General features: G+C 45.6%; 2 protein-coding genes across 5 annotated transcripts; both read right to left on the bottom strand.

The window, feature by feature from the left end:
* Positions 1-1161: 1161 nt before the first annotated feature.
* lhx9 (LIM homeobox 9) lies at positions 1162-14433 on the bottom strand. 4 transcript variants are annotated; one of them, XM_035911578.2, is made up of 6 exons: positions 14076-14433; positions 10563-11208; positions 9624-9826; positions 8437-8795; positions 5371-5573; positions 1162-2328 (listed from the first exon to the last, which is right to left on the bottom strand). In XM_035911578.2, exons 2-6 carry the CDS (start codon positions 10740-10742, stop codon positions 2272-2274), a joined length of 1002 nt encoding a protein of 333 aa, XP_035767471.1. In that variant the 5' UTR covers positions 10743-11208; positions 14076-14433; the 3' UTR covers positions 1162-2271. The 4 variants fall into 4 exon arrangements, with proteins under 4 accessions (XP_035767471.1, XP_035767470.1, XP_035767468.1 ...); XM_035911577.2 differs by lacking the exon at positions 1162-2328 and adding an exon at positions 2773-4787 and having other exon boundaries at positions 8437-8792; XM_035911575.2 differs by lacking the exon at positions 1162-2328 and adding an exon at positions 2774-4787.
* A 5282-nt stretch (positions 14434-19715) lies between these two features.
* Positions 19716-25320, bottom strand: c17h1orf53 (chromosome 17 C1orf53 homolog). Its single transcript, XM_087830552.1, has 3 exons — positions 24942-25320; positions 22151-22252; positions 19716-20202 (listed from the first exon to the last, which is right to left on the bottom strand). The coding sequence occupies exons 1-3, from the start codon at positions 25227-25229 to the stop codon at positions 20131-20133; spliced, it is 462 nt and encodes a 153-aa protein (XP_087686678.1). The 5' UTR covers positions 25230-25320; the 3' UTR covers positions 19716-20130.
* Between the last annotated feature and the right edge of the window lie 616 nt (positions 25321-25936).

Raw genomic sequence — 25936 nt, 5'->3', positions numbered from 1 at the left:
CCAACGAGCCGGCTCTGACCACAGGAAGTTGCATTTCTGCAGGTTTTTACAGCTAAAATCACGACGGCGTCTGTGGCTTTACATGTTTGATCAAAGCACTGTTGCATTGTGCATCATGATCCATTGGACTGGCCAACCTGCAACCATCTGGGATGGGCTCCAGCCTCACCGTGACCTTGAATTGGATAAGTGGAATTAAATGGATGTACACTGAAACTAAAGCGCTATATGCTGAGCAGAAACCCATCTGTTCATCTGTAAATGAACCTTTTCCCCCTTTTTTTGGACCGCCACATATGTCGGGAGCACACACTGTAGTCAGCGTTGTTTTTCTATCATCACAGCACACAGCTGTCATTTAACAGAAGAAAGGCAGAGCAGGAGGGCCTGCATTCATCACCTGTTGCTGCGAGCACAACCTCGTTCTTGCCTTTGCATGTTGAGGATATTTTATTTGAATTTAAAACCATTCACTGATTTAAAGAAAAGACTTTTAGTGCACAAACGCTTACAGTGTACTGCTGTTATAGATTTATCTCCATGCAAATATCCATGTGCACCTTTTAATATTCCGTGTTGAAGCAGCAGCGCTGCCTCTGCTCTGACAAACACAAACATTACCGATGAGATGCATCGCAGCCACCGGCAGCAAACCCCTGAAATTCTCGTCGAGGCAGGGCCGCGATTTGGTCCGGAATTTTTATCCTGCAGCTCCGAGCGCCGAGCGGGGCTGGCTGTGTTTGTTTGTTTCTGCTCCAGCCCTGCTTCCTGTAGCGCTGCGGCGTCAACCCGCCCACCGTCCTCCCGTCAGAGCCGTGGAACACAGCCCCGCCGCCACAGCGCCGCACAGGCACCCCAGCGACTGAGGTTTCCTCTTGGACTGACTGAAGTGTTTGCTGTTTTCCACATTGTTGGAATTCAACACCAGCCTGTTTACTGGTCCCCATGTGGCTCCAGTCTCTCCCCTCCTCCTCCTCCTCCTCCTTTCTTTGTGCATGTTTTTCCCCCTTTCCACAACATACCTTCTTTATATGGTGTGTGTATCCTCCTTCTACACAAAGTACGCACACAGCACACCTATGAGCTGGAATTCTTGCCTATATTAGACGCTCCACACGATATCTCATGTGGCGTAAATCACACTGGTCAGTATGAGGTTGAGTGGTTGCTTTTATCCTTTATTACAAAAACAATCACGTGTTCAGATGAATAAATAATTTTATATCACTGAAACAACGGCAGTACACCATAAATATGGGTTTTTTAGACATACACACATGAAAAGCAGGAATCTCAGGCGTCCGAGCGAAATATTTAGGAATGTTGCGAGACACTGGAGATGTGGCGCTTTCATAAATATCCACGGCGACGAGGTGAGAAAGCAGCGACGCTTCACCCTTTACAGCAAGCTGAATGTCAAGAACAAATGAGCTTGAAGCAGCGCTATCAACGTCCTCACTGTGACATTTGGAGTGTTTTTTCCCACGTGAGGTACTGCATGTGCTTCGGGGACTTGATTTTCATATGCTTTATTTTTGCAGCTGACAATAAATCATACAGTAAATCAAAGGAAATAATAATAATATACATCTCAAGGAAAAGAAATGTTAACAAGATGACGAGGTGCATGCAAAATGAGAATCTCTTCTTTTTCCTGTTCACTTCCTTCCCTCGGTGCAGCCAGATGGCAAAGCTCCAGCTCTGCAGTCCTCTTCATACACTCGTCATGTTTGATGGGCATCCCGCTGCTGCCGAGTTTCAAGGAGGCCGCGTGTTTACCGAATGACACTCGTGACAAAAGAAAACTTCTATTTAGCAAGCTGGTTGTTGGATGAGGTGCACGGGGGCAGCGGCGCGCGCGCACGTGCGTGTGCATGTGAGTGTGGACCCTGTGGCGTGTGCAGGTGTGTGCGTCGAATCACGTTCTGCCTCTTCGGTTTCTCTTTCTCTACACTATGTTACATTTTATTATCACTTTTGTGCATCGAACCACTCCAGCACAGAAAGATTTGCTTTCACATCATAAATATCATACACGTGGGGGGGTCGGGGGTGGGGGGGTCTCCTCCGCTGATGGACAAACTTTAAGCAAAACAAAAATCACCTGTTGGACATTTGCAACTGAAACAGGGTTTGAGGGTTTTAATCTTTTATGTTGTTGTTGCTGTCGGTTGCCCTGTCGCTCTCATTACGCTCTAATCTTATGCTAATATTGTCTTTGTCTTCAATGGTGAGGAATTCCCATCAAAGTTTTCCCCTTCTCTTAATACTTTAGGGAATTTTCAAACGTCGGGATGTATGGCTGTAATGCCCCAAGATTTGTTCTCCCTGAAAGAAATGATAGAGTAAGAATATATTAACTACAGAGCAACCTGGCTTTACGCGGTCTGCATTTACTCTTACTTCATTTTAGGTTTACCAATATGTTATGCATAAATATATATATATACGAATATAGATAGAAATCAATATATGCTTTGCAGCATTCCTTTAATTTAAAATTTAAAGCCATGTTCATGCATTAAAAAGCAATTTCATATTTTCGACTGCAGGGTTTAGATGCAAATCCATGGGGCATTACGTTAAAACCATAAACATCATAAAAGAGGAAGTAGAAATTAAAAATGGAGGCAAAAATGAGGACGTTTAACTGGTCATTAATAACTGAATGCGTTCTCGTTTGTTGATGTGAGAAACAAAACTCAAAAAAAAAAAAACTGTATCCAAGAAAGAACAGAAAAATGGCGAGTGTAATGAAAAATAAAAACCCATTTAAAGCAAAGTATTTTTTTTTTATTCACACAAATTTAATAAGATATATAACAACCGTTTGGTCCATAAATATTTAAGGGGAAATAGTTTCTATACACCATCTTTGTCAAGAAACAGGGAAACATGGACAATCTTGATAGAACACTTACTGTACTCAACTATTAACACGAAGATCAATATATAAGGTTCTCGGATTACCCAACTATATCTGAAAGAGTGCACAAATGCTTCCTGTGACATCGCTGCCCCCTTTTTAACAGGATACACCATAAAAAGATCTTCGGAGATAAGATGCAAAACAGTACAAAACTAGTGAGGCGCCAAAAAGGATGTGAATCAGTTAACAAAGAACACATAGATCCTGAATTTCACAAACTTCTCCCAAGTTATAGCGTAAGGCACATAGAAGAACTGAGTTAGGTATCTACTTCATCGAGTAGATCGGGGGCGCCACCTTTGCCCCCCGACGGAACGAACCGTGACGCCCGCTCGCGACGAAATGCGTCGACTCCATTGAAGATTTGCTCGCCCTTTCCTTTCCTCTCGCTCTCTACCTTTCAGCCAGAAGAAACGTGGTTTTTTCTTTTTCCCTTTTTTTGGTCTGTTCAGTGGCAAGTGTCGTTAAACGAAGCAGAAGTATACGGCCGAAAAGGAGAACGCACGGACAGCGATTTCCCGCTGGCCGCCTCTCACGACTCCACCTCTATGAGGTCATCTGAATGTTCATGTCAGCTCTGCAAATCTACGTCGCGGCCGCTTCGCTCCTCGCCCTGCTCTGTTCTTTTTTCGTTACCCTGAGCAACATGATAAAAACAATAATGCACTTCTCACTGGGCAGTGTATCGTCACTGTGCAATCGAGTTTAGCTGTGGATCTACGCTCGCCAGGCTTTTTCTCCGTGGTTAATCTGCGACGAGACGACGACAAAAAAAAGGCAAAAAACCAAAAAGTGCTCTGTCGTGAAAACAATCGTTAACTGCTCTCCAATCAGGATTTCTGCGGCCGGTTTCTAATTGTCGAAAAGGTGACGACGTCGCACGTTGAACAGTTACCACTGTACAGATCGAGGGATTCGCTTCTCTCTCCTCGTCACAGTAAAGTTTCCTATCTGCACGTTTTTCTCCTTCGTCTTCTTTCTCTCGCGTGCAGCTCTGATTCCATCCAACTCAGTCTTTAAGACCGAAACATTCGGAAATAATTAAAGCCTGTTTTCTGGAGTTACCCATATACAGAACATTCTACAAGTTTATTTTTCCCAAATGAGTCCAAAACAGAAAGAAAATATTTAAATCGGATAGTGCGAACACAGTGCATACATGTACAGGTCTGAGGGCAGAGTAGCGGCACGTTTTTAAACTTGACCAATTAAGCATAAATTAAGGAGGGCTCGTTTTCACTCTTTTTTTAACCAGAATCAAGACAAATGTACAAATTAAGTTTTCCAGGCAAACTTTTTTTTCCTTCCTAAAGCCTTCGCCTCCAAAAACGTCCCGTCCCGAGTCAATCTCTGCATCCGCAGTTTCAAATGCTACACATTAAAATGGTTTCCTCGTGTCTTAATGCGGCCGCTGCTGCTCGTTGCTCTTGTTGCTCTTGTTTGCACAGCGCAGCACTTTGTGTTCCAGGGAGCTGTCTCTGCTTGACTTAAAGGTGTCACTTTAAAAAAATAAAATGTGAAACTGAAGAAAGCAAACAAAGAAAGAAAAGCAAAAGAAAGAAAAAAGGGAAACAAACCCAAACAGAATCAGTCTGCTAGCTTGTTAGAAAAGGTTTGTCAAGGTAGTTTGCGAAGGGCTCCCCGAATCATGGCTGTCCAAACTAGAGGTGACGGAGGTCACTACAGTGATAGAGGGGTTTGTCAGGTCTGTTAGTGTGGCCGCGCTGGAGGGGGGGGTCAGGGCCCCACTGTCGGATGAGGGCGGAGGGAGTGAGGTGCCATCAGCCTTATCAACACCTCCATTCTCCTGTCGCAAAACGTTCCTTCTGAATTTGGCTCTTGCGTTTTGGAACCAAACCTGCAAACCAATCCCAATGTGGCTTTTACTTTTAGTGCTTTAAGGAACTTTCTTTTCTTTTTTTAAAGTATCAGATCATGTGTACATTAGCTTACAAGTCATCACAGCTGTTACTGTTTCAAAGTTGTCTCAAGTATATGAATCTCTGTATGATACATTAGTCGGGGCTTAAGGGGCAACAATGAACCAGTGAGTCTGTCCTGAACACTCAATACAAGAATGTGGATTTTTATATAAATCAAAACAAAATGCTACAATTTACTGATTTGTTTGATTTGGTTGTTTTTAACTGTGACAGTTTCATTACACCTAGTGCACTCTGGCTACTAGCAAAGTTAGCAATAGAAGAGTTAACTACTTTCTCCTTTCTTTCCCTCCAAAAGAAAGAAAAAGGAAGAAAGAAACAACATCTACATAGATAAACCCCTTGGATATACATCTAATGACTGAATGGACCGACAAAAGAAAGCAAAACTAAAAAAGATGACGACATCAATGATCACTTTGGTGTCAATGAGGAGGAGGAGTGGCGTGCAGACACACACGTGGGGTGAGCGGCGTTAGTAGCGATGACTCTGCTTACCTGTAGGACTCTCTTAGTGAGGCCTGTTTTCTGGGCCAGCTGCTTTAAGTCCTTGGCGTCGGGGTTGTGGTTGATGGCAAAGTAGGATTTCATTGTCCGCAGCTGATGGTGCTTGAAGGAGGTCCGCATGCGTTTGGTCTTCTGCGTCGGAGGGTAGGCCTGCTGGTCCCGGTCCAAGTGATCGGCGTCGTTCTCGTTACAGCCTGGAGAGAGGGCAGAGCGTGAGGCGGGCTTTGAAAAAGAAACTTTGGCAGGTCAGTTTACATTTGGATAAACAGCCCCGTGTGTCAGACTTCGTTTGCACTGTGCCCCAGGCCACTAGCGCCGCTGTAACGATAAGAAAACAGCTTCATTCCGGTGATTTCCAACTGACGCCGATGAAAAAAGAGACAAAAGATTTCCACTGACAGGCTGAGGCAGAAACAGCTGTTCTGTGTCGTCACGGCGTTTCGTCAAAGCGCTGATAACAATTAAAATCCTCAACAAGCCGAGAAGCTGACTGAAGCGGCTAAAAGGGAAATAAAGCGCGGTGTGTGGCTCGTGTCTGTGAGCAGATCTGAAACAAGAAACAGCAAAATGATGAATTTTAACTGTACGCTGGGACGCGGCTGAATCCTTTCTGCTTGTGTTTGCAAAGACTAATAGGCCTAATGGGCCTCATTTGTCAGTAGCTTAGTGTGTAAAATACTTAAAACGGATCCAGTAAATTAAACGCAGGCGCTGCTCAGCAGTGCTGCTTGTCACTGCAAGAAAAAAGCTTTTTTCAAACACAATTTGATTTTTTAATTATCCCAGAATTTATGAGATTTCGTCTAAAAACATACAATGAAAATGGATTTATGTTGATCCTCACATAGAAGAAGTGTTTCAGGAAAGCACGTCTAAAATATCTGAATCTCTCACGTCGCTGCAAAAGCAGCAAAAATATAGAAATATAGGATTTCTCAGTTTTAAAGTGTTTCCTGTTGAGCTGTTTTTGGGCTAAATTACACATCGTTTAAAAGAAGAACAGCGATACGTGTGAAAGGCTTTAATTATGTTTGAATATCCAGCTTTATTCTAACAATCACTGACATTTGTGCTCTTCTGTTCCAGTCTTGCTGTGTTTAACTAGACATTACCCACTAGGGGTCTCTGTATCCAAACAAGCCCAGCTTTGCTGTGGAATCCACAGCAGACTCACACACCTTTCCCTGGTGAAAACAAACATGGATGTGCTGCAAAAGCAGGAACAAAAACCTCAAACAAAACCTCTTCCTATTTGTTATGAATAAGAGGCTGCTGATCTGTGCAGCCATTTATACGAACAACACAGTGATGCTATAAAAGTGTGTCGGTGATGCAGAGTGGAGGAAAAAGAGCTTTGAAATAAATATGTGTGCATATATATTTATTTCAGTTGATGCCGTTTTAATTTAATTTTAAAAAATAAAATAAAATCTCTCATTTGTGAGGTCATTTTAACATTTTAATGTTTAAATTAATTACATGTGGCTGAAAACAAAAATATCCTTTTAAAAATTGATGCTGTTTCCACTCGACTCTCTGAAGAGTCCCAAATGAACACATTATATTCCCTCTGGGACTTTTATTGTGTCTGCGGAGCATACCAATTAATTCACATGGACATCACTGTAGCTGCGCTTTGGGCCTTTTTCTGCGAGCGTGGATTTTATTCCTATTTTATTTGAACTCGTCCTGTTATAAGGCAGAATGAGCGTAATCTCTTATTCTTACTGCAGAAACAAAATCACGGGACTACAATGGCTTTTTTCCTATTAGAGCATCAGTGAGAAACTGGAATTTGCATAATCCCCTAGAATTGTGTTCAGGAATAACAAACCGAAGCTCGTTTAACCGGAGCGCTGACTGTACGGCGCTGCGTTCTCAGCCCCCGGCCTCTCCCTGCAGCAGGCCCCTCTGCGCGCCGCTGCTCTGTCCCTGAGAACTGTGCTGACCGCCGCACGGGAGGCCAGGGATTCCAACGTCACCTTCAATTAACAAAGAACAATTAACGCGCAGATTACCCCTATTCCTACCCATTCACTGGGAACACAGGAAACTTGGCGCACAATGCCAAACTTTCTCAACCGCGCACTAATTCGCAGAAAGCAAGAACAAAATGGGGACACTGCAGGGAGGGCCGGGGTCGGGTTATAACACTCGACGATCCAGTGCAGCATTTTCAACACGTTTAACACTGGCTTCATTTGCTTTCCAGCGGTGTTTTAAATTTATTTTTTTTGTTCCTTCCATAAAAGTGAAACACGCGGAATATTCGGACGTTTATTTGTCCACGATTTCTTTTCTATGTTACGTTTACTCCGTTCAAACACATTGTTTTTCACGTGTTATGACCTAAATTCGCTCTAATTATAAAAGTCGATGAGCAGGTTGTCGGCGAGGTCAACTTTCGATCATTCTGTTGGCGGAAACGGTGCGTAAAAGACGCGTGGACGGATCAATTAGCCCGCAGCTCCGAGCGCCGGTGCAAGACGTTCACGTGCGTTTACAACAAGGCCTGCGTTACGAATGCGTCCATTTCATTTATTGAAATAATCGGTGTTATAGAGGAGATACTGAAGGGCCCGACTACAACTAGAAAGCGACAGAAAAAATGCAACTGCCCATCAAAAAAAAAACAAAAAACAAATTTGTGAGATTTCTCTGGATTTTTTCTGATTCACCCGATTTTTTGTTTGTTTTTTTAAGGAAATAAATGGAAAGAGGAAAAAGATGAATTAAGGTAACACCGTTTGACAGCCTTTATCATTTCAGGCACTCACTGTGCAGCGGAGGCTTCCTAAACTGGTGTTTCGTTAATGTTCGCGAGAATCTGCTTAATGTTTAATTTCATAGGTTTTTGTGTGTGATGACAACATCATAGCTCGGCGTGTTTTTCCTGGTTTCACTGTCCTCCTCTGCTGGAAACATCCCTGCACTAAAACTTCCAGCAGATGTGAGCGATTCGTTCCACACCAAAACTAAAAGGGGATTTTATTGTGAGCGTGTCTGTGTCGTCGTTGTTGTTGTGAAATGAAGCTCCGAGCAGCTCAGCTGTCTCACCTGTGTTGTAGCTCGGTATATCTATCCCCATGGCCGGACTCTTCCTCTTGCGTGGCCTTCCCTTCTGTGCCGTGCCGGTGCCGTTGAAGTAGGGTAGAGTGAGGCCGCCTCCCTTGGCTGCCAGCTCGGCGAAGTTGAGCTGGGGGTGGTAGTCCGGTCCCTGCACCAGCGTCTCGAAGTGGAGTCGGCAGTACACTAGGCTGTCCTTCATGCCGAAATGATCGCCCGTGGTCAGGGTCTTGTTGCAAGTGGTGCACGTGAAGCAGCTCAGGTGGTACACGGAGTCGCGCGCTCGCATCACCATCTCCGAGGCCGATATCCCGAGGTGGCAACGCGCGCACCTCTGCACGGAGAACCTTCTGGAACAGACACACAGTCAAGACTCCTCATCCGTAAAGACCAGAGTGGACAAACAGCAGGCGGGGGGGGGGGGTACTAAAAACTAAAATCTAACCCGCAGTGTCACGAGCTAAGAGTAAGGCCTGCCTTATTTAAGCGGCCTGTACGCGGCTCCAGCGTCCACTAACGCAGGCCTATATTTTGAGGTCGCATTCTGAGAGCCACATCTGGCCCAGAACTGGGTGTGTACATGTGCGCGCAGAGTCGCTACACAACCTCACAATAAACCCACGAACGCTAGCCCGACACACGAATAATACAAGCATATGTTCAGCAACACTATCAGGTAAATACACAGGTAATAATTACAGAGCGTAACTAACAGCCTGAGCCGAAGCAGTGCCGTAAAAATGTGCGTTAAGAATGTAGGATAAGACATTTTTGTCCAGCTGTTTGTCTGGAGCTACACTCGCATTACTTTAATATAATAATAATTAAATAATAATAAGAGTTTGGATAAGAAGGTGACGTGTGCATTAAGTCCGTGTTTGCATTACACACCAGGCTACAGAGTGAGCACCGTTTCATTGTTCAAACTTATCCCCGGTTAGCAGCAGGCAGCTCACGTTAGTGACAGCTGGGATGTTTTTCAGTCCGAGGCCTGCAGCCTGTTGATTAACGCTGACTGCTCAGTGATTGCTGAAATGGTTATTTAAGAGCTGGAAACTAATATCACATATAAATAGGTCACTGTCTAACTGGGTCAGTGGGTTTGGGTTTAGGTTACAGAGGGGAAAGAGGGACACGCGATTTTAGGAGCAAGCCCGTAAAACTTTCAGTTTTCTTACCTGTAGTAATCCTCCTTGCAATAGATACTCCCATCCTTGGCAAAACACGTTAGCTCCGACTCCAGCGCTAGTTTACATTCACAGCATTTGAGGCACCGCAGGTGCCACTGTTTGTCCACGGCCAGGAGGTAGTATCTATCCGAAATCTTGCCGCCACAGCCGGCACACAGGGCTGGCTTCTCTGGGCTCATAGAAGGCATGTTCTGGGACAAAGAAGGAAAACAAGGCTCATGGCAGCTGATCGCTTCAAACCACTGCTGGGAAAATGGTCAGAACATTGTGCTTAAAAGAAGAAAAGCAAAAAAACGAAATGCTGGCCATAAAATTCAACTTTTCTTTTTTAAACCTGGAAAGCTTCAGTTATGGTTCAGCAGCTTAATGTGCAAATAGGTCTGACTTATTATATCTATGAATTAAGCCTATTTACCTGTTATACGTATGAATTTATTTTAGCATCGAGAAGGAAAAATACAGATGATGTTCGTGTTTTAAAATTAAATTTACGAATAAATTTAAAATGCTAAAATTAATAATTTTTAATTAAAAAAAATCAGGTCAGCTTCAGTTTGCAAATATGAAAAATTCAAAAACGCTGTCGGAGAAAAAATACGCCGACATTAATGTTCGTTTTATTTGATGACGAGACTAAAACGGTGCTTTAAATCGATTTACAAATAATGACAGCAGAATTAAAATCTGTCGTTCACCAATTATTTTTGCAGAAGAAGAAGACGCAGCCATTAAAAGAACAGTGCTGCTATGAAATCGATCATATCCGAGAGAATAATATGGATAAAGACGAGATTCCTCCTCACTGGCCTCCTACTTACCACGGCACGTTTCCGGGCACGTTAACGTGCCGTTTTTCGGTCTTGCGGTAAGTGAGACTAACGCGACTTTTTAGCCATTATTTCACACACGGCTCGGCCTGGCTCTTACCGACTCTCTCCCGTTCAGCTGCATGCCCTTCGCCAGGCGAGACTCCGTTTTCGACCTTCTCTCCATCTCCTCCATGATTCCTTGGATGTGATCCCCGGAGATCCCGTGGAAAAGCATGGCTCCAGGTCCTGGACGCAACGTGCAACTGCCTGCCTCTGTCTTGCAGCCCACAACTTCCATATAATGCACTGCAGCGCTGCGCCCCGCTCTCTCAGCGCATCCAAATGGGCTCTGAGGCTCTAAAAAGAGGCACAAGGAAGAAGAAGGAAAAAAATAGACACAACCCCAGAGATTCAGATCACCTCCTCAGCAGAAGCAACGGGAAGAAAAAGGACAAAACGAAGAAACTACAGCATGAGTGGGGCAGGAGGAGCTCTCCTTCTTCCTGTGAATGTCTCTCCTCCAGGAAAAAAACCAAAAAAAAAAAAACATATAGTCCAAATGATGCGACAGGCCGGTGTGGAAGTGGAGTTTGAGGAGGGAGGAGGGGAGGGAGTGTGAACACTGGCCAAAATAATGACACAAAGTTTTTTTGTGTGTTGTTGTTTCTTTTTGGTGACTCTCTCTCTCTCTCCCAGTTTCCCAGTCCGGGGTTCCTCGGTGCTTGGAGGTCAGGTTGGGACTGCCTGGATTTGAGAACCGTGTCCTATTTGTGAAGAGAGCAGAGCCGGCCCAGTCTGAATAATTTGGTAGGAGGAGTTCCTCTCTCCCTCCCTCCCTCCCTCTCCCCACCTCTCTCTCTCCCTGCATCGCCGCTGATTTCTATTCAGCAACAAAGAGATGTCACTCTCCCCTCAAAAAGCCGCGACTCTGGACCACTGCTTTATGGTACTGACATTTTCATTACGTTTGTTCTGCCATTTAAAGGCGAGACGACGGGAACGTAAGCTGCGCAAAGTCGGTGCAAATATATTAGATTTATTTATGAAAGCATCTGCATCGCAAGCAGGCGACCGAGGCCCTCTGTGGTTCCACCGGACGCCTCACGAGTGGGAATAAACTCGTGTCTCACGCTTAAAGACGCTTTCTAATAAAAGTTCAGTTGGTCAGACTGGAAGAGTTTTTGGGAAGTGTGAGCTGGACCAGACCGACACACACACACACACACACACACACACACACTGTGTTTGTGACATAAATATTCTGTCTGGGCGGGGCAGTGATCAGTGATAGGCTGGAGGGCGGGGACAGATTCAATTGAACATTTTTGAAACAATGTGATTTGTTTTCAGCCCAAATGAATGAGATTTGATTAAAAACTGAATTAATTAATGAATCAAATGTATCCAGGTAACAACAGCCTCCTTACTCAGACAAGCCGAGCACGCTTACATGTATAGAAATCTCTCTCTCCCTCTTTTAAACGCTCTTTTGAAGCAGTCATTATCCACTGTCAAGGATTCATTAACGCGGCCCTTCGTCTTTTCTCTGTCTGCCGAATTAGGCCGAAACCTTGTTTACCTGCTGGAGAGTTGATCTGACAGCAGCCGAGAACTGTGTAGTCTCCGCATTTCATTTGTTTGTGTTTTTCTCTTTCTTTCCGCTTTTCTTCTTACGGGCTTTATAAGAAGCAACGTGGAAGTAAAGGCGAGATGAGAGAGAGACCTCCAGTTGGTGGTCGCCACAGGGAAACCTCAACCAGCTATTGCATATTTTTAGAAATTCATGCTTTTTAAAATTCCATCCCTATCTCCAAAGATGGTCTGCTTTACGCAGGGCGCAGTGGGGGCTGCAGTAACGATCTGTGTCAGTTTTAAAAGGGTGTGGAAAGCTTTGTTGCCCAAATAATAAAGCCAGGAAATAAAACGCGCTCAGCTTCCAGTTTGCAGACTTGGTGACAACAAAACTATATTTTTTTAATTAATTCGTTCATTAATTGGAGATTTTGGCCGCGTGACCTTCCAGCTGGACCCACGCCAGCGAGCTGTGGTCTTTGTAAGATCGATGACGGCATTATTTTCATAAACAGACAAACATCAGTCCCGTTAATAGATTTAGCAAAGCTCGGGGAGGTTTGCAGGTGTGGATGCTTCATCTCAAGACGTGTTACATTATCACGTGAACCTCCCACCACCCATCCACCTCACCGCACGCGCGCGCGCACGCACACACACGCGCGTGAGCACCAAGCGAAGTTGTGTTGGCTTTAATTGGAGGCCCCTTGATAGCAGCGCTATAAGACGAGGCTTGAACCCTCCTGGACGGGCTGGACGTGCAGCTGTTGTCAAACCCATGACGCTCATTTGCGCTCTGCAGTGTCCCGGCACCAGCCGCAGAGTGGTGGGGGAAAGGGCCACTCAAAAAGGACACGAGGATTTCATTTCACCTGGACAAAGACGCCCCGAGTGGAACGATAAGCTCAGCTCTGTGTGCGATTTTTAATCTTGACTGCAGTTTTCCTGCCATTCTGCGTCTTCTCTGCGGATTAGGCAGAAGGGTGTTTTAAATATGAAGAAGTTTTTAAAGAAAATATGATTATTATTTGTTTTTTAATGAAAGCGTTATTGTCGATAAATAACGCTGTTGTGGCCCGTTGCCTCCAGCAGTGACATTTAATATGACTGAAGAGCGTTTACCAATGTGTCAGTGAACACCAAGGGGCTGGGGGGGCGAGGGGGGGGGGGTCTTTGTAGCTGCTGTTTGGTTTATTTTGTTTTTTTCTGTATTTAAAAAATATTCTTGAAGCTTTTTATTTGTCTGATTGTCTTTTTATTTCACTTCGGATTTTGACCAAAACTATTTAAATGTATATTTTTTTTTACAAAACGAAAAAAAAGTCACTTTTATTTTGAAATATCTTTTTTAAAAAATCTGTTACACCTTCAGTATTTTTAAAGTGACTTTAAAAAACGGTAGGAAATAAAACAGTGATTTTGTGTGTCATTCCAGCTTTAGTCAGGGAGAGTGATTTATCCAAGTTAAAGATTAATTTATTATTATTATTATTTTTTAAGGAATTGAATTTATTTTAAGGCTTTGGAAAAGCACTAAAGCACAAAAATCCACAGTGTCAGCATTTCTGTTTGACATGGCGAGAGTCGGCTCAGTGGGCCACTGACGTTTGTCAAATACATAATAAAAATAATAATAATAATAATAATAATATCACAGTCACGCACACAGCGACATTTTGCCTGTATTTTCATAAAACGCATACATTTGTGTTTCGCACGATTTTACTGGCGTGCAAATTCCAATCTGTTATTTATGTGCATAATCAAGACTGATTTAGGCAAACAGAAAAATTAATAATAAGAAAAATATATATAAGGTTTTTTTTAAACACACACCGATCGATAAAATCTGCGCTTTTATCCTGGACAAAATCACCCATGTCACTGTCTTTATCACGCATCAGATCTGTCGCGCATTGCTTCACACGCTCCCCGCTTCTCCTTTCGTTTCCCCCCCAAAGCCCTCTCTGTGTTACTAATAGTATTATTATTGTTGTTGTTATTATTAATATTATAAGCGTTGCCCTCAAGAATAAATAGCTATGGAAAAAAGTCTTACCTGCGGCTGTGCAGTGTGTGAGATCCCTGTGCAGCGTGCAGACTGAGCCGCTCCGGACTGTGCGCAGTGTGCAGAGGAGACAGAGGAGAGGCTGCCGGTAGATGGGGGGCTGTTCCTCGTTTCTGAGCTTACAGTTCTAGTTCGGGCGTCAATTAAAACACAAGACATTTAAATATTCCTCTCTCGTAGGCAGACGGCCCTCAACACACCGCAGCACACAGAAAACGGGGAGCCATGAGCCAATGGCCTACTCAGCATGTAGGTTATAATCTGTGATGTGCTTCTGAATTAAAGCGGTGAAGTCGGTGGTCGCCAAATGAAACAAAAAAACTCTCACTGTATAAAATAAAATGTAGCAATTAAATATGTATTTGTCCTTTAAACACCCCAACTCAGCCTGTGCTGTAAATGAATCCAGCTCCTGCATGGTTACCATTATTATTATTCATTTTACGCACCTAATATGAATAAACCAGCGTTTGCACAGAAACGAAAGCACATCTGGGCCTAAACAGTTATAATCCCATCATAGCTTCTTTACCTTTTATTTTTAAATATAAACACACACACCGATCGTATTATAGGAGACTGACGTGAGCTGAGCGCGGTTACAGTCTCACTGGCTGGAGAGGTTTGTGTGAATAAATAATTAGGGTGTAAAGTCAAACCGGATCAATCAAATCTGACAAAGATAGGGAGCGCAGCAACACACGCCTGGAGGGGAAAATGTTTTGGTATTGAATAACCAAATACCAAATCGAAGCCATTTTCAAAATAAAAGTGCTCATTAATTGACGAATTGTGCGCATTTTAATCATGTGGGTACTGGACCAAAACAGCGGAGGGTTGCCTATTAGGAAAGGTCGCAGTTTTTTTTGTTCCCCCCGCCTCCCCCCTTCTCTGACTTCCTTGATTTCATATTTTCGTGACGACAAACGAATAATAAAAATGTGCGACCTCAGGAGGGTTTGGATCCATTAATACAAGACGACACGTGACTCCTACCAGACTTTTTAGTCTAATTTTATTGATGCATTTCATTAAAAACACAAATAAGACAAAAAAAAAAAGACATATGTGTGGCACACTGCACGCCCGGATCCTTTTCTGAGGAACTGAGCTGACAAACTTCATACAAATTCAAAGCAATAATAAGTGTGTGCAGCCAGGAAGTCGACTCACACACTTGCCTTGTGTGGCCTTGTGTTGCAACATCTAATGAAAAAAAGAAACGCTGATGAAAAATTCACCAATAATTAATAATGTCAAGATTTTCGTAAATATTAATAGTGTTTATGTTGTGAGGACGGTTTGGTTGTGTCTCTCTTAATGAGACCGTATTTTCTCAATTTAAGAGGTAAACACAAGGAGCGCGAGGTTTATTTCTTATTATTCTGCACCTGAAATACAAACTGACAATCGTGCATTAAACGGTATCACCGGGACGAGAGTGCAAAAGCGTTTAAAGAGCACTTAGCTCCTCCTGAAGTGCGCGTTCATCTTTAACACGAGAAACGGAGGTCATCCAGAAAAACAACAGGAGAACCCAAACGTGCTCGTGCTCCCCACGGAGCGGCGCCGTGCACGGATGGACTCGTTTCAATTGAAAACGAGTGGATAGAATATTGCGTGAACGAGCAAAGGGTGGCAGTTAATTACACCTCTGCAAACGATCACGTGGCACGCTGCTAACAGTCACTTTGCTTTGCTCCTTCAGCCTGGGCTGACATCACAGTGTATCTCATCAATAATGCAACAACACTGAGATCTATTTCACAGCGTAGCACAACACGGAGCGCACACACAGCGCGCTAGGAGCACGATACCCAGACAGGCGCTGCAGCGCGCTTGGTTAAATCGGCGAAACCGCGGCTACAGCGCCAAGCAGGTCGCCTGGTTGTCCCCCCGCCCACCCCCGCACCTCCCCGAGTGCCTGGCTCCTCTCTGCTGTAGGGCACGGTGGTTAGATTACCACACATCCAGGGTTCATCTGGAGTTATCATTTCTGGGTCACCTCAAGTGACACTCAGCCTCACAGAGGGAGCTCTCAGTCACTCCCAAAGCATGGCCAGGAAAGGAGCCTAGGAGAGGTGGTGGAGGCGAGGAGGCGAGGAGTAGGAGAGAAGCAAAGGAAGAGGAGGAGGCGGTGGGAAGGCTCTCCCAGGATCCAGTGAGGTGCAGGGAACCACGGGCTAAACGCTGACAGAATGAAGGAAAGGGGTGGGAAGGGAAGGGAGAGGGTGAGGCGGAGGAACAGAGGGAGGAGTGAAGCACTGTGAAGCTGAATCCCAGTCACATGAGCCTGGGTGGCTGGATGGTGAGACATCCTGGAAATATTTACAAACACACAGTGGACGTGACTTTGTAATGATTGAAGCAGAGGCCATATCAGAAATGCACAAAACGGGGGAAACGCCCCCCCTGCCCGCCCCGGCGGCGTCTGGTAAAGAGGCAAAATGCTGAACGGCGATTTTAAGAAAATAACGACACTGAGGAGAATACGAGAATCTCCACGTCTCCTCCTGCTGGTCATTTCTCCCCCGCCTCATCCTGCTTCTACCACTTTCCCTTTTCTGTCTCTTCCAAGCAACCCCCCCCCCCCCCCTCCCTCTCGCCATCCACCCCTCCTTCGATCTCCTCCCTGCTCTGCTCTGCTGGAGCTCAAATCACAACCCCGGTCCCTGGCAGATGGAGGATAGGAAAGAGAAGCTCTTAACTAGCCAGCCTGAGCCGCTGCTCTCTGCACACCAACTGCTGCCTGCCTCCCCTCCCTGCCTCCAGAACAGCTACCACTACATGCACCCCACCCGCCCCCAGCACCTCTGGGGACACGGTATCCTTCTGGGGAATGGTGCGAGTATTAGTGCGTATCTGGACACACTAGAAAGGACATGGAAACATAATAGATGGATGTTATTTATCACTACATAACCTTACGGGGCAGAGCAGCGTTTGCCAGGAGAGGGTTAGTAAATATCGCTTTGCTGTCAAACAAGCGCCGTCTTTCTACTTCAGTGAGCGAGGACACGGAGTCAGAAGACGGCGTAATGTGAAGCGAGCTGGAGGTTAGACGGCGTGACAGCTGAAGAAAGCGGCGACACGTCCAAAGCGCAGATGAGAAATCGCGAACGACTGCGGCGATGCGAAAGCAGGAGGGAAATAAACAGGCCAAAGTGCTCCTTGGGCGCTTAAGTGCCTTTGACTGCCCCCGACTCTCCTTTTATCCGGGCTCATCTGGCGACCGCGGCTCGGCCTGGCAGGAGCCTGACCACCAGTTGCGGTCTGAGGGAGAAACTGCTCCTCTGTGCTATTTGCAGCCCTGTCTGTCCAAAGGAATCTGGTGTGCTGACTGTCACTCAGTGGCCATGTGTGTTTTTTATCACTAATTCTACCACAGGGATGCGGTTGTCCATATGACCACTGTGGAGGCTGCTGCCCCGAGGCGAGCTGACATTGTCTGTGTAGAACGACCAGACGTTGATGTAGGGGCTGCTCAAATGCTGCTTCAATATCAAGACACACACACACACACACACAAACACACACACACAGGCAGGCATACTGAGCGGTGCCCGGCCAATTGCTGAGACTGATGTTCCTTTCAGCCATCATATGGCTGACACTTAAGTTTTTTTCCCCGCCAACCTCGTGTCAGTTCCTGGCTGCTCTGGCCAGCAATGATGGAGACGCTGTAACCGACTGTGGTCGGGGCCACTGGCCGCGGGGCTGCTGTGCCCCTTTGAGATGGGGTGCGATGGGGGTGGGGGCTGCTGCTCGGCCTGTCAACTGGTTGTGACTGGAGCACGTCTGGTCACAGATCCAAACTGGACAGCTCGCTCTTCCTCTGCAGCTAGTGCCATCATCCTGCAGAAAGGCACGCGGCGTAGAGCTGCCACTCTGCTCCAGCACAGCATATGCTCCAGCTGAGGGTCGGACATGTTCAGTCCAAAACGCCTGAAAGAGACGCCTCACGTGTCTAACCGGCTGCTGGGAGCACATGTGCACTGTGGGTAAAAGAGAAAGTGATCGTGGTGCAGCTCAACCCAGAGACAACCAAATAAAAGGCGGGGCTTTAATCAACGTTAGATAAATTAATTTGTTTCAGTGATTAAACAGAAACTAGCTGAACGCTCTCACTCATTGTCCCAGTGCACCTCACAGGCTACTCGATCAATCCGCTAATGAATTAAGGTTGAATTAAGGATGAATTAAGGATGAATTAAGGTTGAATTAAGGATGAATTAAGGATGAATTAAGGTTGAATTAAGGTTGAATTAAGGATGAATTAAGGATGAATTAAGGTTGAATTAAGGATGAATTAAGGATGAATTAGTAAACGAGTGCACTTCTCTGCTAATCTGTGGAAGGTGTGCTGTTTGTGTCTCAGTCACAAACTGCTGGGCTGGAAGACGATGGAGGGGGGAAAAATTCAAACTGTGCCATCACTGGATCGGGAAGACGTGGAGGGATGAGGCAGACATGAAAGTTGGCCTATTTCATGGTCAGGCTGCGGGACCGCCGAGGCCCTGAATGGCAATGCATCTACTTTAATGTGACAGACGAGTCCCTAGGCAAAACCGGCAGAGCCGCGGCAGGCGAGCGGGCCCAGGTACTTGATGAGTGTGACACCTTCGCCGTCCCGCTGTAGAAATGTTGCTGCCGCACGCTCCGCTGCCTCGCTTTAGAATAACACCAAATAAACTCGCCTCTCATCCCGCCTGACGACGCGTCCCCAGAACCTGTCCTCCCCAGCACTGTCTGGATCACCGATCTCCTTGTAGCCGCTCACAGGGCTTTGCTCCGATCGCTAAGCACTCGCCTTTGGGACCCACCTGCCGAGGAAAAGACACGTCCTCTCACGGCGACGCCGTTTGCCCAATCGGGCGGAGAAGGACGAGCGTGCGCGTCGGGTTTGCGGCGAGTGCCCGGAGGCGTCACGCCGCCTACCCACATGCACTCGCAAATCAAGCGCCGCATCTTTCCACGGCATAGGTAGCTCTATACGAGCGCTTGACCTTACCTAGCGCTATCGCTCAGGGCTACGAAGCGCACGGTCAAGTGCAACCTTTATTCTATATTGGCCTATTAGGAGCCACGCAGTGTTGCGATGGAGCGAGCCTGCCTGTGCATGTGTGCGTCTAAGCGAGCTGGTGAGCACCGAGCTGATCTATTGCAGTCCTGGGATGAGAGGGCCCAGGAGTTCATTAGGCTGCAGCTCAGGAGAGCAGCCGCGGGGAGCTGCACTGTAGCCGAGTGTTGCCAGGAGGCTGAGCTGCGAGTCCGGTGGGGAGGGCTGCTGTTGATGTCCGTGGCATGTTTGCTAACAGCCTGATTCCATCAAGTGGTGTAAAAGCAGCGCAGCCAAGTGTGAGGGCTGACCCCTGGCACCTTCCTATTTTTAACAACACAGCATCTCAGTCAAAGGTAGACAGTTCAGTCAAGCACTTGTGGTGTGTAAATGATGCTAATATTCATGCAGTCGTACGTTTGGGAGAGGAAAAAAAATAACAAGCGATGCGAAGCAAAAGAGCACAAGACTCCATCTGACTGTCTTACAGTTACTTTCGCTTATATGCCCTTTATCTGGAGGGCAAAGATCTAAAATGCACTCTCAGTTTTTCATCTCCATACTCCCACAACCCTTGTAAATGCATCAGAAGAGCCGAATACTACAAAATATTAAATACTCTTGAAGAGAAAAGAAAAAATGAGGCTCAAAGGCATTTCGCTGGACACTGAGAGGAAAAAACAAGGATCTGCAAAACAGAACAAAACAAAAATGTGATAAAAGACTGTTTTGCATGAGGGTCTAGTGAACAAATCCGTTCTCCTCCTTTCCCATTTTGCCAGAATGAAAATAATCCTAAGAATAGTTGTGATTCATAAGAGATAGGTATTGCACAGACACTACCCATATTTCATCATTTATTACACGGCTAAAAGAAAAAAATGACTCAAGTAGTCCAAATAACGACAGGCAGAAGACAAGCACCGTGTGGTGGGTTCCATTCCAAACAGGCTGCTAGTGCGTTACCTTGGCACGAGTCTGTTAGGTCTACACGTAAAACAGGGAATTGAACCGCTTCTTCGTGGCGGGGTCCTTCACGTTGACTTGGCCATATGGACACTGGGGGAGACGAGAGATAAATTAGCGCCGGTTAACAGCTGCATGTGGAGCACAGCTTTAGTCACACTGAGAACGACACATGAGAAGCAGATCGAGCAAAGGAAAAAAAAGGACGAGTCGGATAAGGACGGGGGGGAAGACGGAATGGGATGGGACGGGGCGAAAGCAAAACCCAGAGCAGGGATGGAGAGTGGACAACGAGACTCGGTGGGACAGAGCAAAGCAGATATGAGCAGAGCGGGGCTGACACCGTCAGAAAACCCACAACACGTCTGTGTAGTTGGTTTGTTACACACTGATGAACCACTCAGCATTTCACCATCACCGATCCTTAGTCTGGAAACTTTAAACCAGCAGAGGTCAGAAATGATGCTGAGAAAATAGATCTGTCCCATATAAAACGCGCAGGTCTTTGACGGCGTCGGTGGTTCTTCGCTCTAACCTGAAGACTGAAGGTGACTATAGACGGCACTAGGGCTGCCACGATTAGTCGACTAGTCACAATTACGTCGATGACTGATTTAATAGTCGACGCGTCGTTTGAAGCTTTGTAAGATCCCAAAAGACGCAGGAATAAGTAGTAGGATTTAAGAGTGTAATAACGGACTGAAACAGAAGATGGCAGCACAGCATGTACAAGGATGCCAGCTGCCGTTAAACCCCGAAGAAGAAGAAACTGTGTCCCAGAATTCATAGCGCAGCCCAGCTCAGTTTCCAACAATGGCGGCAGCTAGTTAGTTTTAATATTACTCTTATTATTCTTTCTGGGTCACAAAATAAACGTTTAACATATTTTCAGGCGAGAATGTAGCTGTGTAAACCTCAAATATCTGCTCAGTTTATCAAGACACCACATATTTTCAAAAGCGCTCCGACGTTTTCGGAGACGTCTGTTAGCCACTAGCTCGATAGCTAGCCGGGGGCTAGGCTAACTAGAGCCGTGAGAACACCGGACTCCCGGCTAATCGTTTTCAAACCCACCGCCGTCTTTCACTACTCAGGTTAAACATGATATATAAGTCACTTAGATAACTTAAAAATGTTATTGTTTGGCTTTTTTCAGTATTTTATTTGTTCCTGAGTAAATCGGTTTGGCTGAGATTAAAGTTATAGTTTTTACACAGCTGAATAAACGTTAAGCAGACAGCTGATTATCAGAAGTGTGAGATGCTCGAGAATTTTCTCCGGTGTCCTGTTATATTTTAGATAGCAAGGAGTTTATTCAACTTCACCGAAACAATCTGCAAATTTCATTAAAATTTAATAAACTATCATCTTGTCTTTATTTTTAGTTAGCACAGACCTTAAACACTTAAAGCTGTAAGCTAATGATAGTTATATAAGAGCAGATGCTGCTGGTGCAATAAGCTGTACGTTTTACGTCCAATGGATGATGATCTGATTAGTCGACTAATCGCAAAAATAATCGGTGACTAGTCGACTATCAGAATAATCGTTTGTGGCAGCCCTAGACGGCACTAACTGTTTAAAACATCGATCCTTCTTTGTATAGGCTGTTGTGTTTTTTGTTGATTGTTGGTGTGCAGCACTTTGTGATCCTTATCTTGAAAGGTGCTATTATAAAGACAGTTTACATACTTACTATGTTTGTGCCCTTTCATATTTTGATCTATTTTGTTTTATTTCTATTTTGTTCCATCCACGTGCACGTACAGAAAGCAGCCTGGAAACGAACACACAGCGTCATTAGCCCTGTTAGCTCATCCTCTTCAACACCATGGAAGCTCCAACCCACCAAACCTGCTTTTGTTTCATGTTTTGTGCTGAAAATAAATGACGAACGTTGGTCAAAACTGCTCTGGCAGAACCACGGTTAACAAATGAGGTCGGTTACCGTTGGAAACAGACAGGATCAAACGTGCAGGGTGGGAAAAACACAGCAGAGGACATAAACAGGGAGAAAAACCAGTAAAAACAAAGAGCTCACGTGTCTGCACGCGCTGCCGCAGCACTTCCCTCTCTGAAGGTGGGCATACTCTGTGAACACCTTATACCCGCTGGAAGGGTCAACGTACATCTGCTTCTTTGCCTGAGCATAATGAAGACATTATCATTCAATTAGAGCGACACACAAACACATGTGGCGGGATGTGAACCGTGCACACAGAAATACATACGATACATATACTCACCCAAACACAAGAACGCCTGCAAGAAAAATAGTGCCTAAGAACGTATACAGAGACAGATTGCTGTGGTTCGAGGAGAAGAAGGACTGGGTGACCTCTGAGCATAGAAACAGATGTAAGACACCCTCATTCTTAAGATATTACTAATTAATTAGCGTGCAATTCAGTAGGTGAGAATACGCTATGACTAATCCGCTGGTAGCCCTGCAATCTGCACGTCGGCTGACAATTTTCAGGACGGTGAAAAATCAACTTTACAGACAGTCGTTGTTTTATTTGGTGCAGTTATTCGTCTTGGATGGGCACAAAAACACCTTCTGTAAGTGGAAAAACCCTGAACTCCTCTGCCATCCCTTAGGAAGTTCCAAAATGTCATCTCTCAGTCTGTTTCAAACTGAGAGCCACTAGTTGGTGAGCTTTGACAGGCCACAAAGGGAAAAAGGCCCCAGGCCCTTTGGTGACACGGCTTGTCATTTCACATGCCATTGCAAGGCCACATAGTGAAGCTGGCATAGCTGGGCCCCCTCTGTATTGTACTTTTCCCACCCAGGCCCTACCGCTCTCCTCAGGTCGCAGCCAACTTGCCTCAACTTCATCCACACTCCGAAGCACAATATTTACAACAGATAAGCCTAAAGGCATGCAGATGACACCTATTCACCGCCGTCATCAGCACAGCTCGCTGGTTCTGCTCCACGGAAGAGCAAGTGAGGTTTGGTGAATATGATGGATCTAGCACAAACAATCAGCATCATTTCTTTGGGGCAGCAGGCAGGTATGGTCCTCTATGTGAAAGTTCACAACAATAACAGGTGGACACAGACACCTCCTACGTTCAGGCGCTGTTTCGTACCTCTTTCTAATACCTACGCTTTCACTGCAAAATAATTCAGATGTTTATCTCGGGTTAGAATGGAAAGACTGAGTCAAAAGTGGTTTTATCTTCCTAAATGTCACTTGGTTAAGGGCTCGGGGGACGTGGAGGAGGGTTGGGGGCGCCGCCCTGGGAACAGGAAGGAGATGCATCATAGCTGCCAGGTTATCGTGCTGTTAACACACGGTGGCCAGTTTGAAAACATTATGCTGGTATTGTTCCAGATTATTGACGTCAAAGAAACAACATTTTATCAGTAATCAGGTCAACTGGCACCAGCTCAGTGACGTGAGTGGGTATAAAGAGCGTCAGAGTTTCTCAGAATCAAACACGGGCAGAGTTTCATCAATCTGCACAAACATGTTTACAGATTGTGAAACATTTTCAGAATAACGCCGAAAACTGTGAATATTTCATCATCTGCAGAATATTTGGAGAATTTGGAGAAATCTCTGTGTGCACGGTACAACACTGAAAATCAATAATAGATGCCCGACATCTTCTGTCCCTCAGCCAGAAGTTCCTGTCTGCGAACACAGTTCAACCTGCCGCCCACAAATGCAGGTGAAAGAACAAGATATAAGCGAACATGATCCAGAAACGCCGCCGTCTTCTCTGGACACCTGCATTTGCGGATGGCAGGTGACACTTTCCTACTTTGAGGGAAAGCAGGAATCTTTTGTCAGACCAAGAATGAAATTTGAAAGTCGTTTTGAAAAACACGGACGCTGCAAACTCCAGACTAACTGGAGCTAAGTTCAAAAGCAAGCATCTCTGATGGTCTGGGAAGGCATTAGTCCAGATGGAAGCGGCAGCTTGCCGTCCATACGACACTGCTGAATTACGTACAGCATCTATTATGACCGCAGGCTTCATAGAAGAAGAGGCTAGGTCCTGAGCTGACCGGGTCCAGACCTTTCACCTGTTGGAAACATCTGGATCATCGTGAAATGAAAAGTACAGCAAACGCCCAGGACTGTCCAACAGTTATAAATCACACGATTTAAGGTGTGTAGATGTGGTCGAGATGACCTGCTGAATTAGAAACTGGTTGATTTAAGTGACTGAAGAATTTTTGGTGACAACGGGAAGATTGGAAAAATGATCGTTCTTGATTTCTGCTGTGCCATTCAGATCGTGGGGTTGGAATTTGGCACAAACATCCATACTGCCTTATCACCAGATCTCAGTCCAACAGGGCACCTTTAGGATGTGGTGCAACAGGAGCCACATCAAGGATGTGCAGGTAAATCTGCAGTGACTGCATGAAGCTATCCTGTCAACAGGGACCAGAATCTCCGAGGAACATTTCCAGGAATTATTTGAATCTGTGCCATGAAGAATGAAGACAGTTCCAAAGGCAAAGGACGTCCAACCGGTGCTTTAATCTTAATTTAGCCAAGTGCATCTAACAGACAAAACGTTTATAGATTATCAGCTGCTACAATCACCTAACATATTATTCCATCCGGTGCTGATCACCTGTCACACACTTGTAAACTTTGTAAACTTGTACTTTGTAACCAAGTTTGCAACTGTTACTCTGCCGTTCTTGGTCTGAAGTAAAGCGCCTGCGTCGGTTCTGCAGCTCTGCAGTTCGTCCAGCCCCAGAATTATCATCATTTCTCTGTAAAGCGCGTGTAATCAATCACCCGTGGATCTGCGGTCCGATTGTGCTACATGACACGATTGGCGGTCTCAGTGATGCATCTTACCGCACACGCTTGTCTATGGATTCTGTGGATGGCCATCTCGCCCTCTGTGAACTTTCCCGCGGAGGAGGGGTCGTTTTCGCCCCCCGCGTCGCTGACGTCTGCCGCTGTCGTGCCTTCGTCGATCTGTGACGCGCCGCTGTTCGCCGGTGGCTCGGAGCTTTCTCCCGACAGCTTTGGCATCGACATCGTCACGAGTCGTTTATTCAAGTGGAAACAGAGAAGAACGAGTCTGCTGACAAACGCTTGACTCGGGTAGTTTTTGCGAAACATGCTTCTGCGAAAAAACATCTGCAAGTTACAAGCAGGGAGCGGCTTTTATTAAGAGAACAACTGTGACACTGAGTGAGGAAACACGCGAGTTCTGTGGGAAAGGGAAAGAAACGCGCCTTTCCCCGCTCATGTTATCTACACTGTTCAAATCCAGCCTCTCCCCATGTTGCCGCACAGAAATGTGTTTTACTTCCTCGTCGGCCCCTGGTCACGTGCTACCAATGTGACCGTCACGTAACTCTGACCCAGCGGCTCATGCAGCGCCTCTGCTGGTTGAAAGCTGCCACTGCACGGAGGTACAAGTCCACTGTTAGAAAAATCACCAAAACCCCACAAATACTGAATGAAAAAGTGGCGATAAACTGAGGCCTTGTTTTCTGTAGCCTCATGGGGGTAAACATGCAACATGTTTTATGTACATATGTTTCCTGGGACTACAATTAGCTTTCTATTAAAGAACTCATCCAACCCGAACCCCTATGTCTTAGGTCAAGACAGAGAGTACACCCTGGACAGGTCTGTGGTGGAACTGAACCCAGGACCTTCTTGCTGTGAGTGCTAACCAGCATGAAAGCCACCAGCAGATATTTCTGTAGCCATTAACAAAAATGTTTGTCCACACATATACTTCTGTGTGTATGTGGGTGGTGAAGCATGCTGTCTTTCTTTGCGTGATTGCGCTGCAGAACAAACGCAGACAGCTTTCCATAATAATAACGTAACAT

Source organism: Neolamprologus brichardi, chromosome 17 (genome assembly GCF_056152115.1).
Source record: "Neolamprologus brichardi isolate AB-2024 chromosome 17, ASM5615211v1, whole genome shotgun sequence".
Lineage (NCBI taxonomy): Eukaryota > Metazoa > Chordata > Actinopteri > Cichliformes > Cichlidae > Neolamprologus > Neolamprologus brichardi.
Note: the sequence above shows the minus strand (reverse complement) of the source record. Positions and strands in the feature narration are given on the sequence as shown.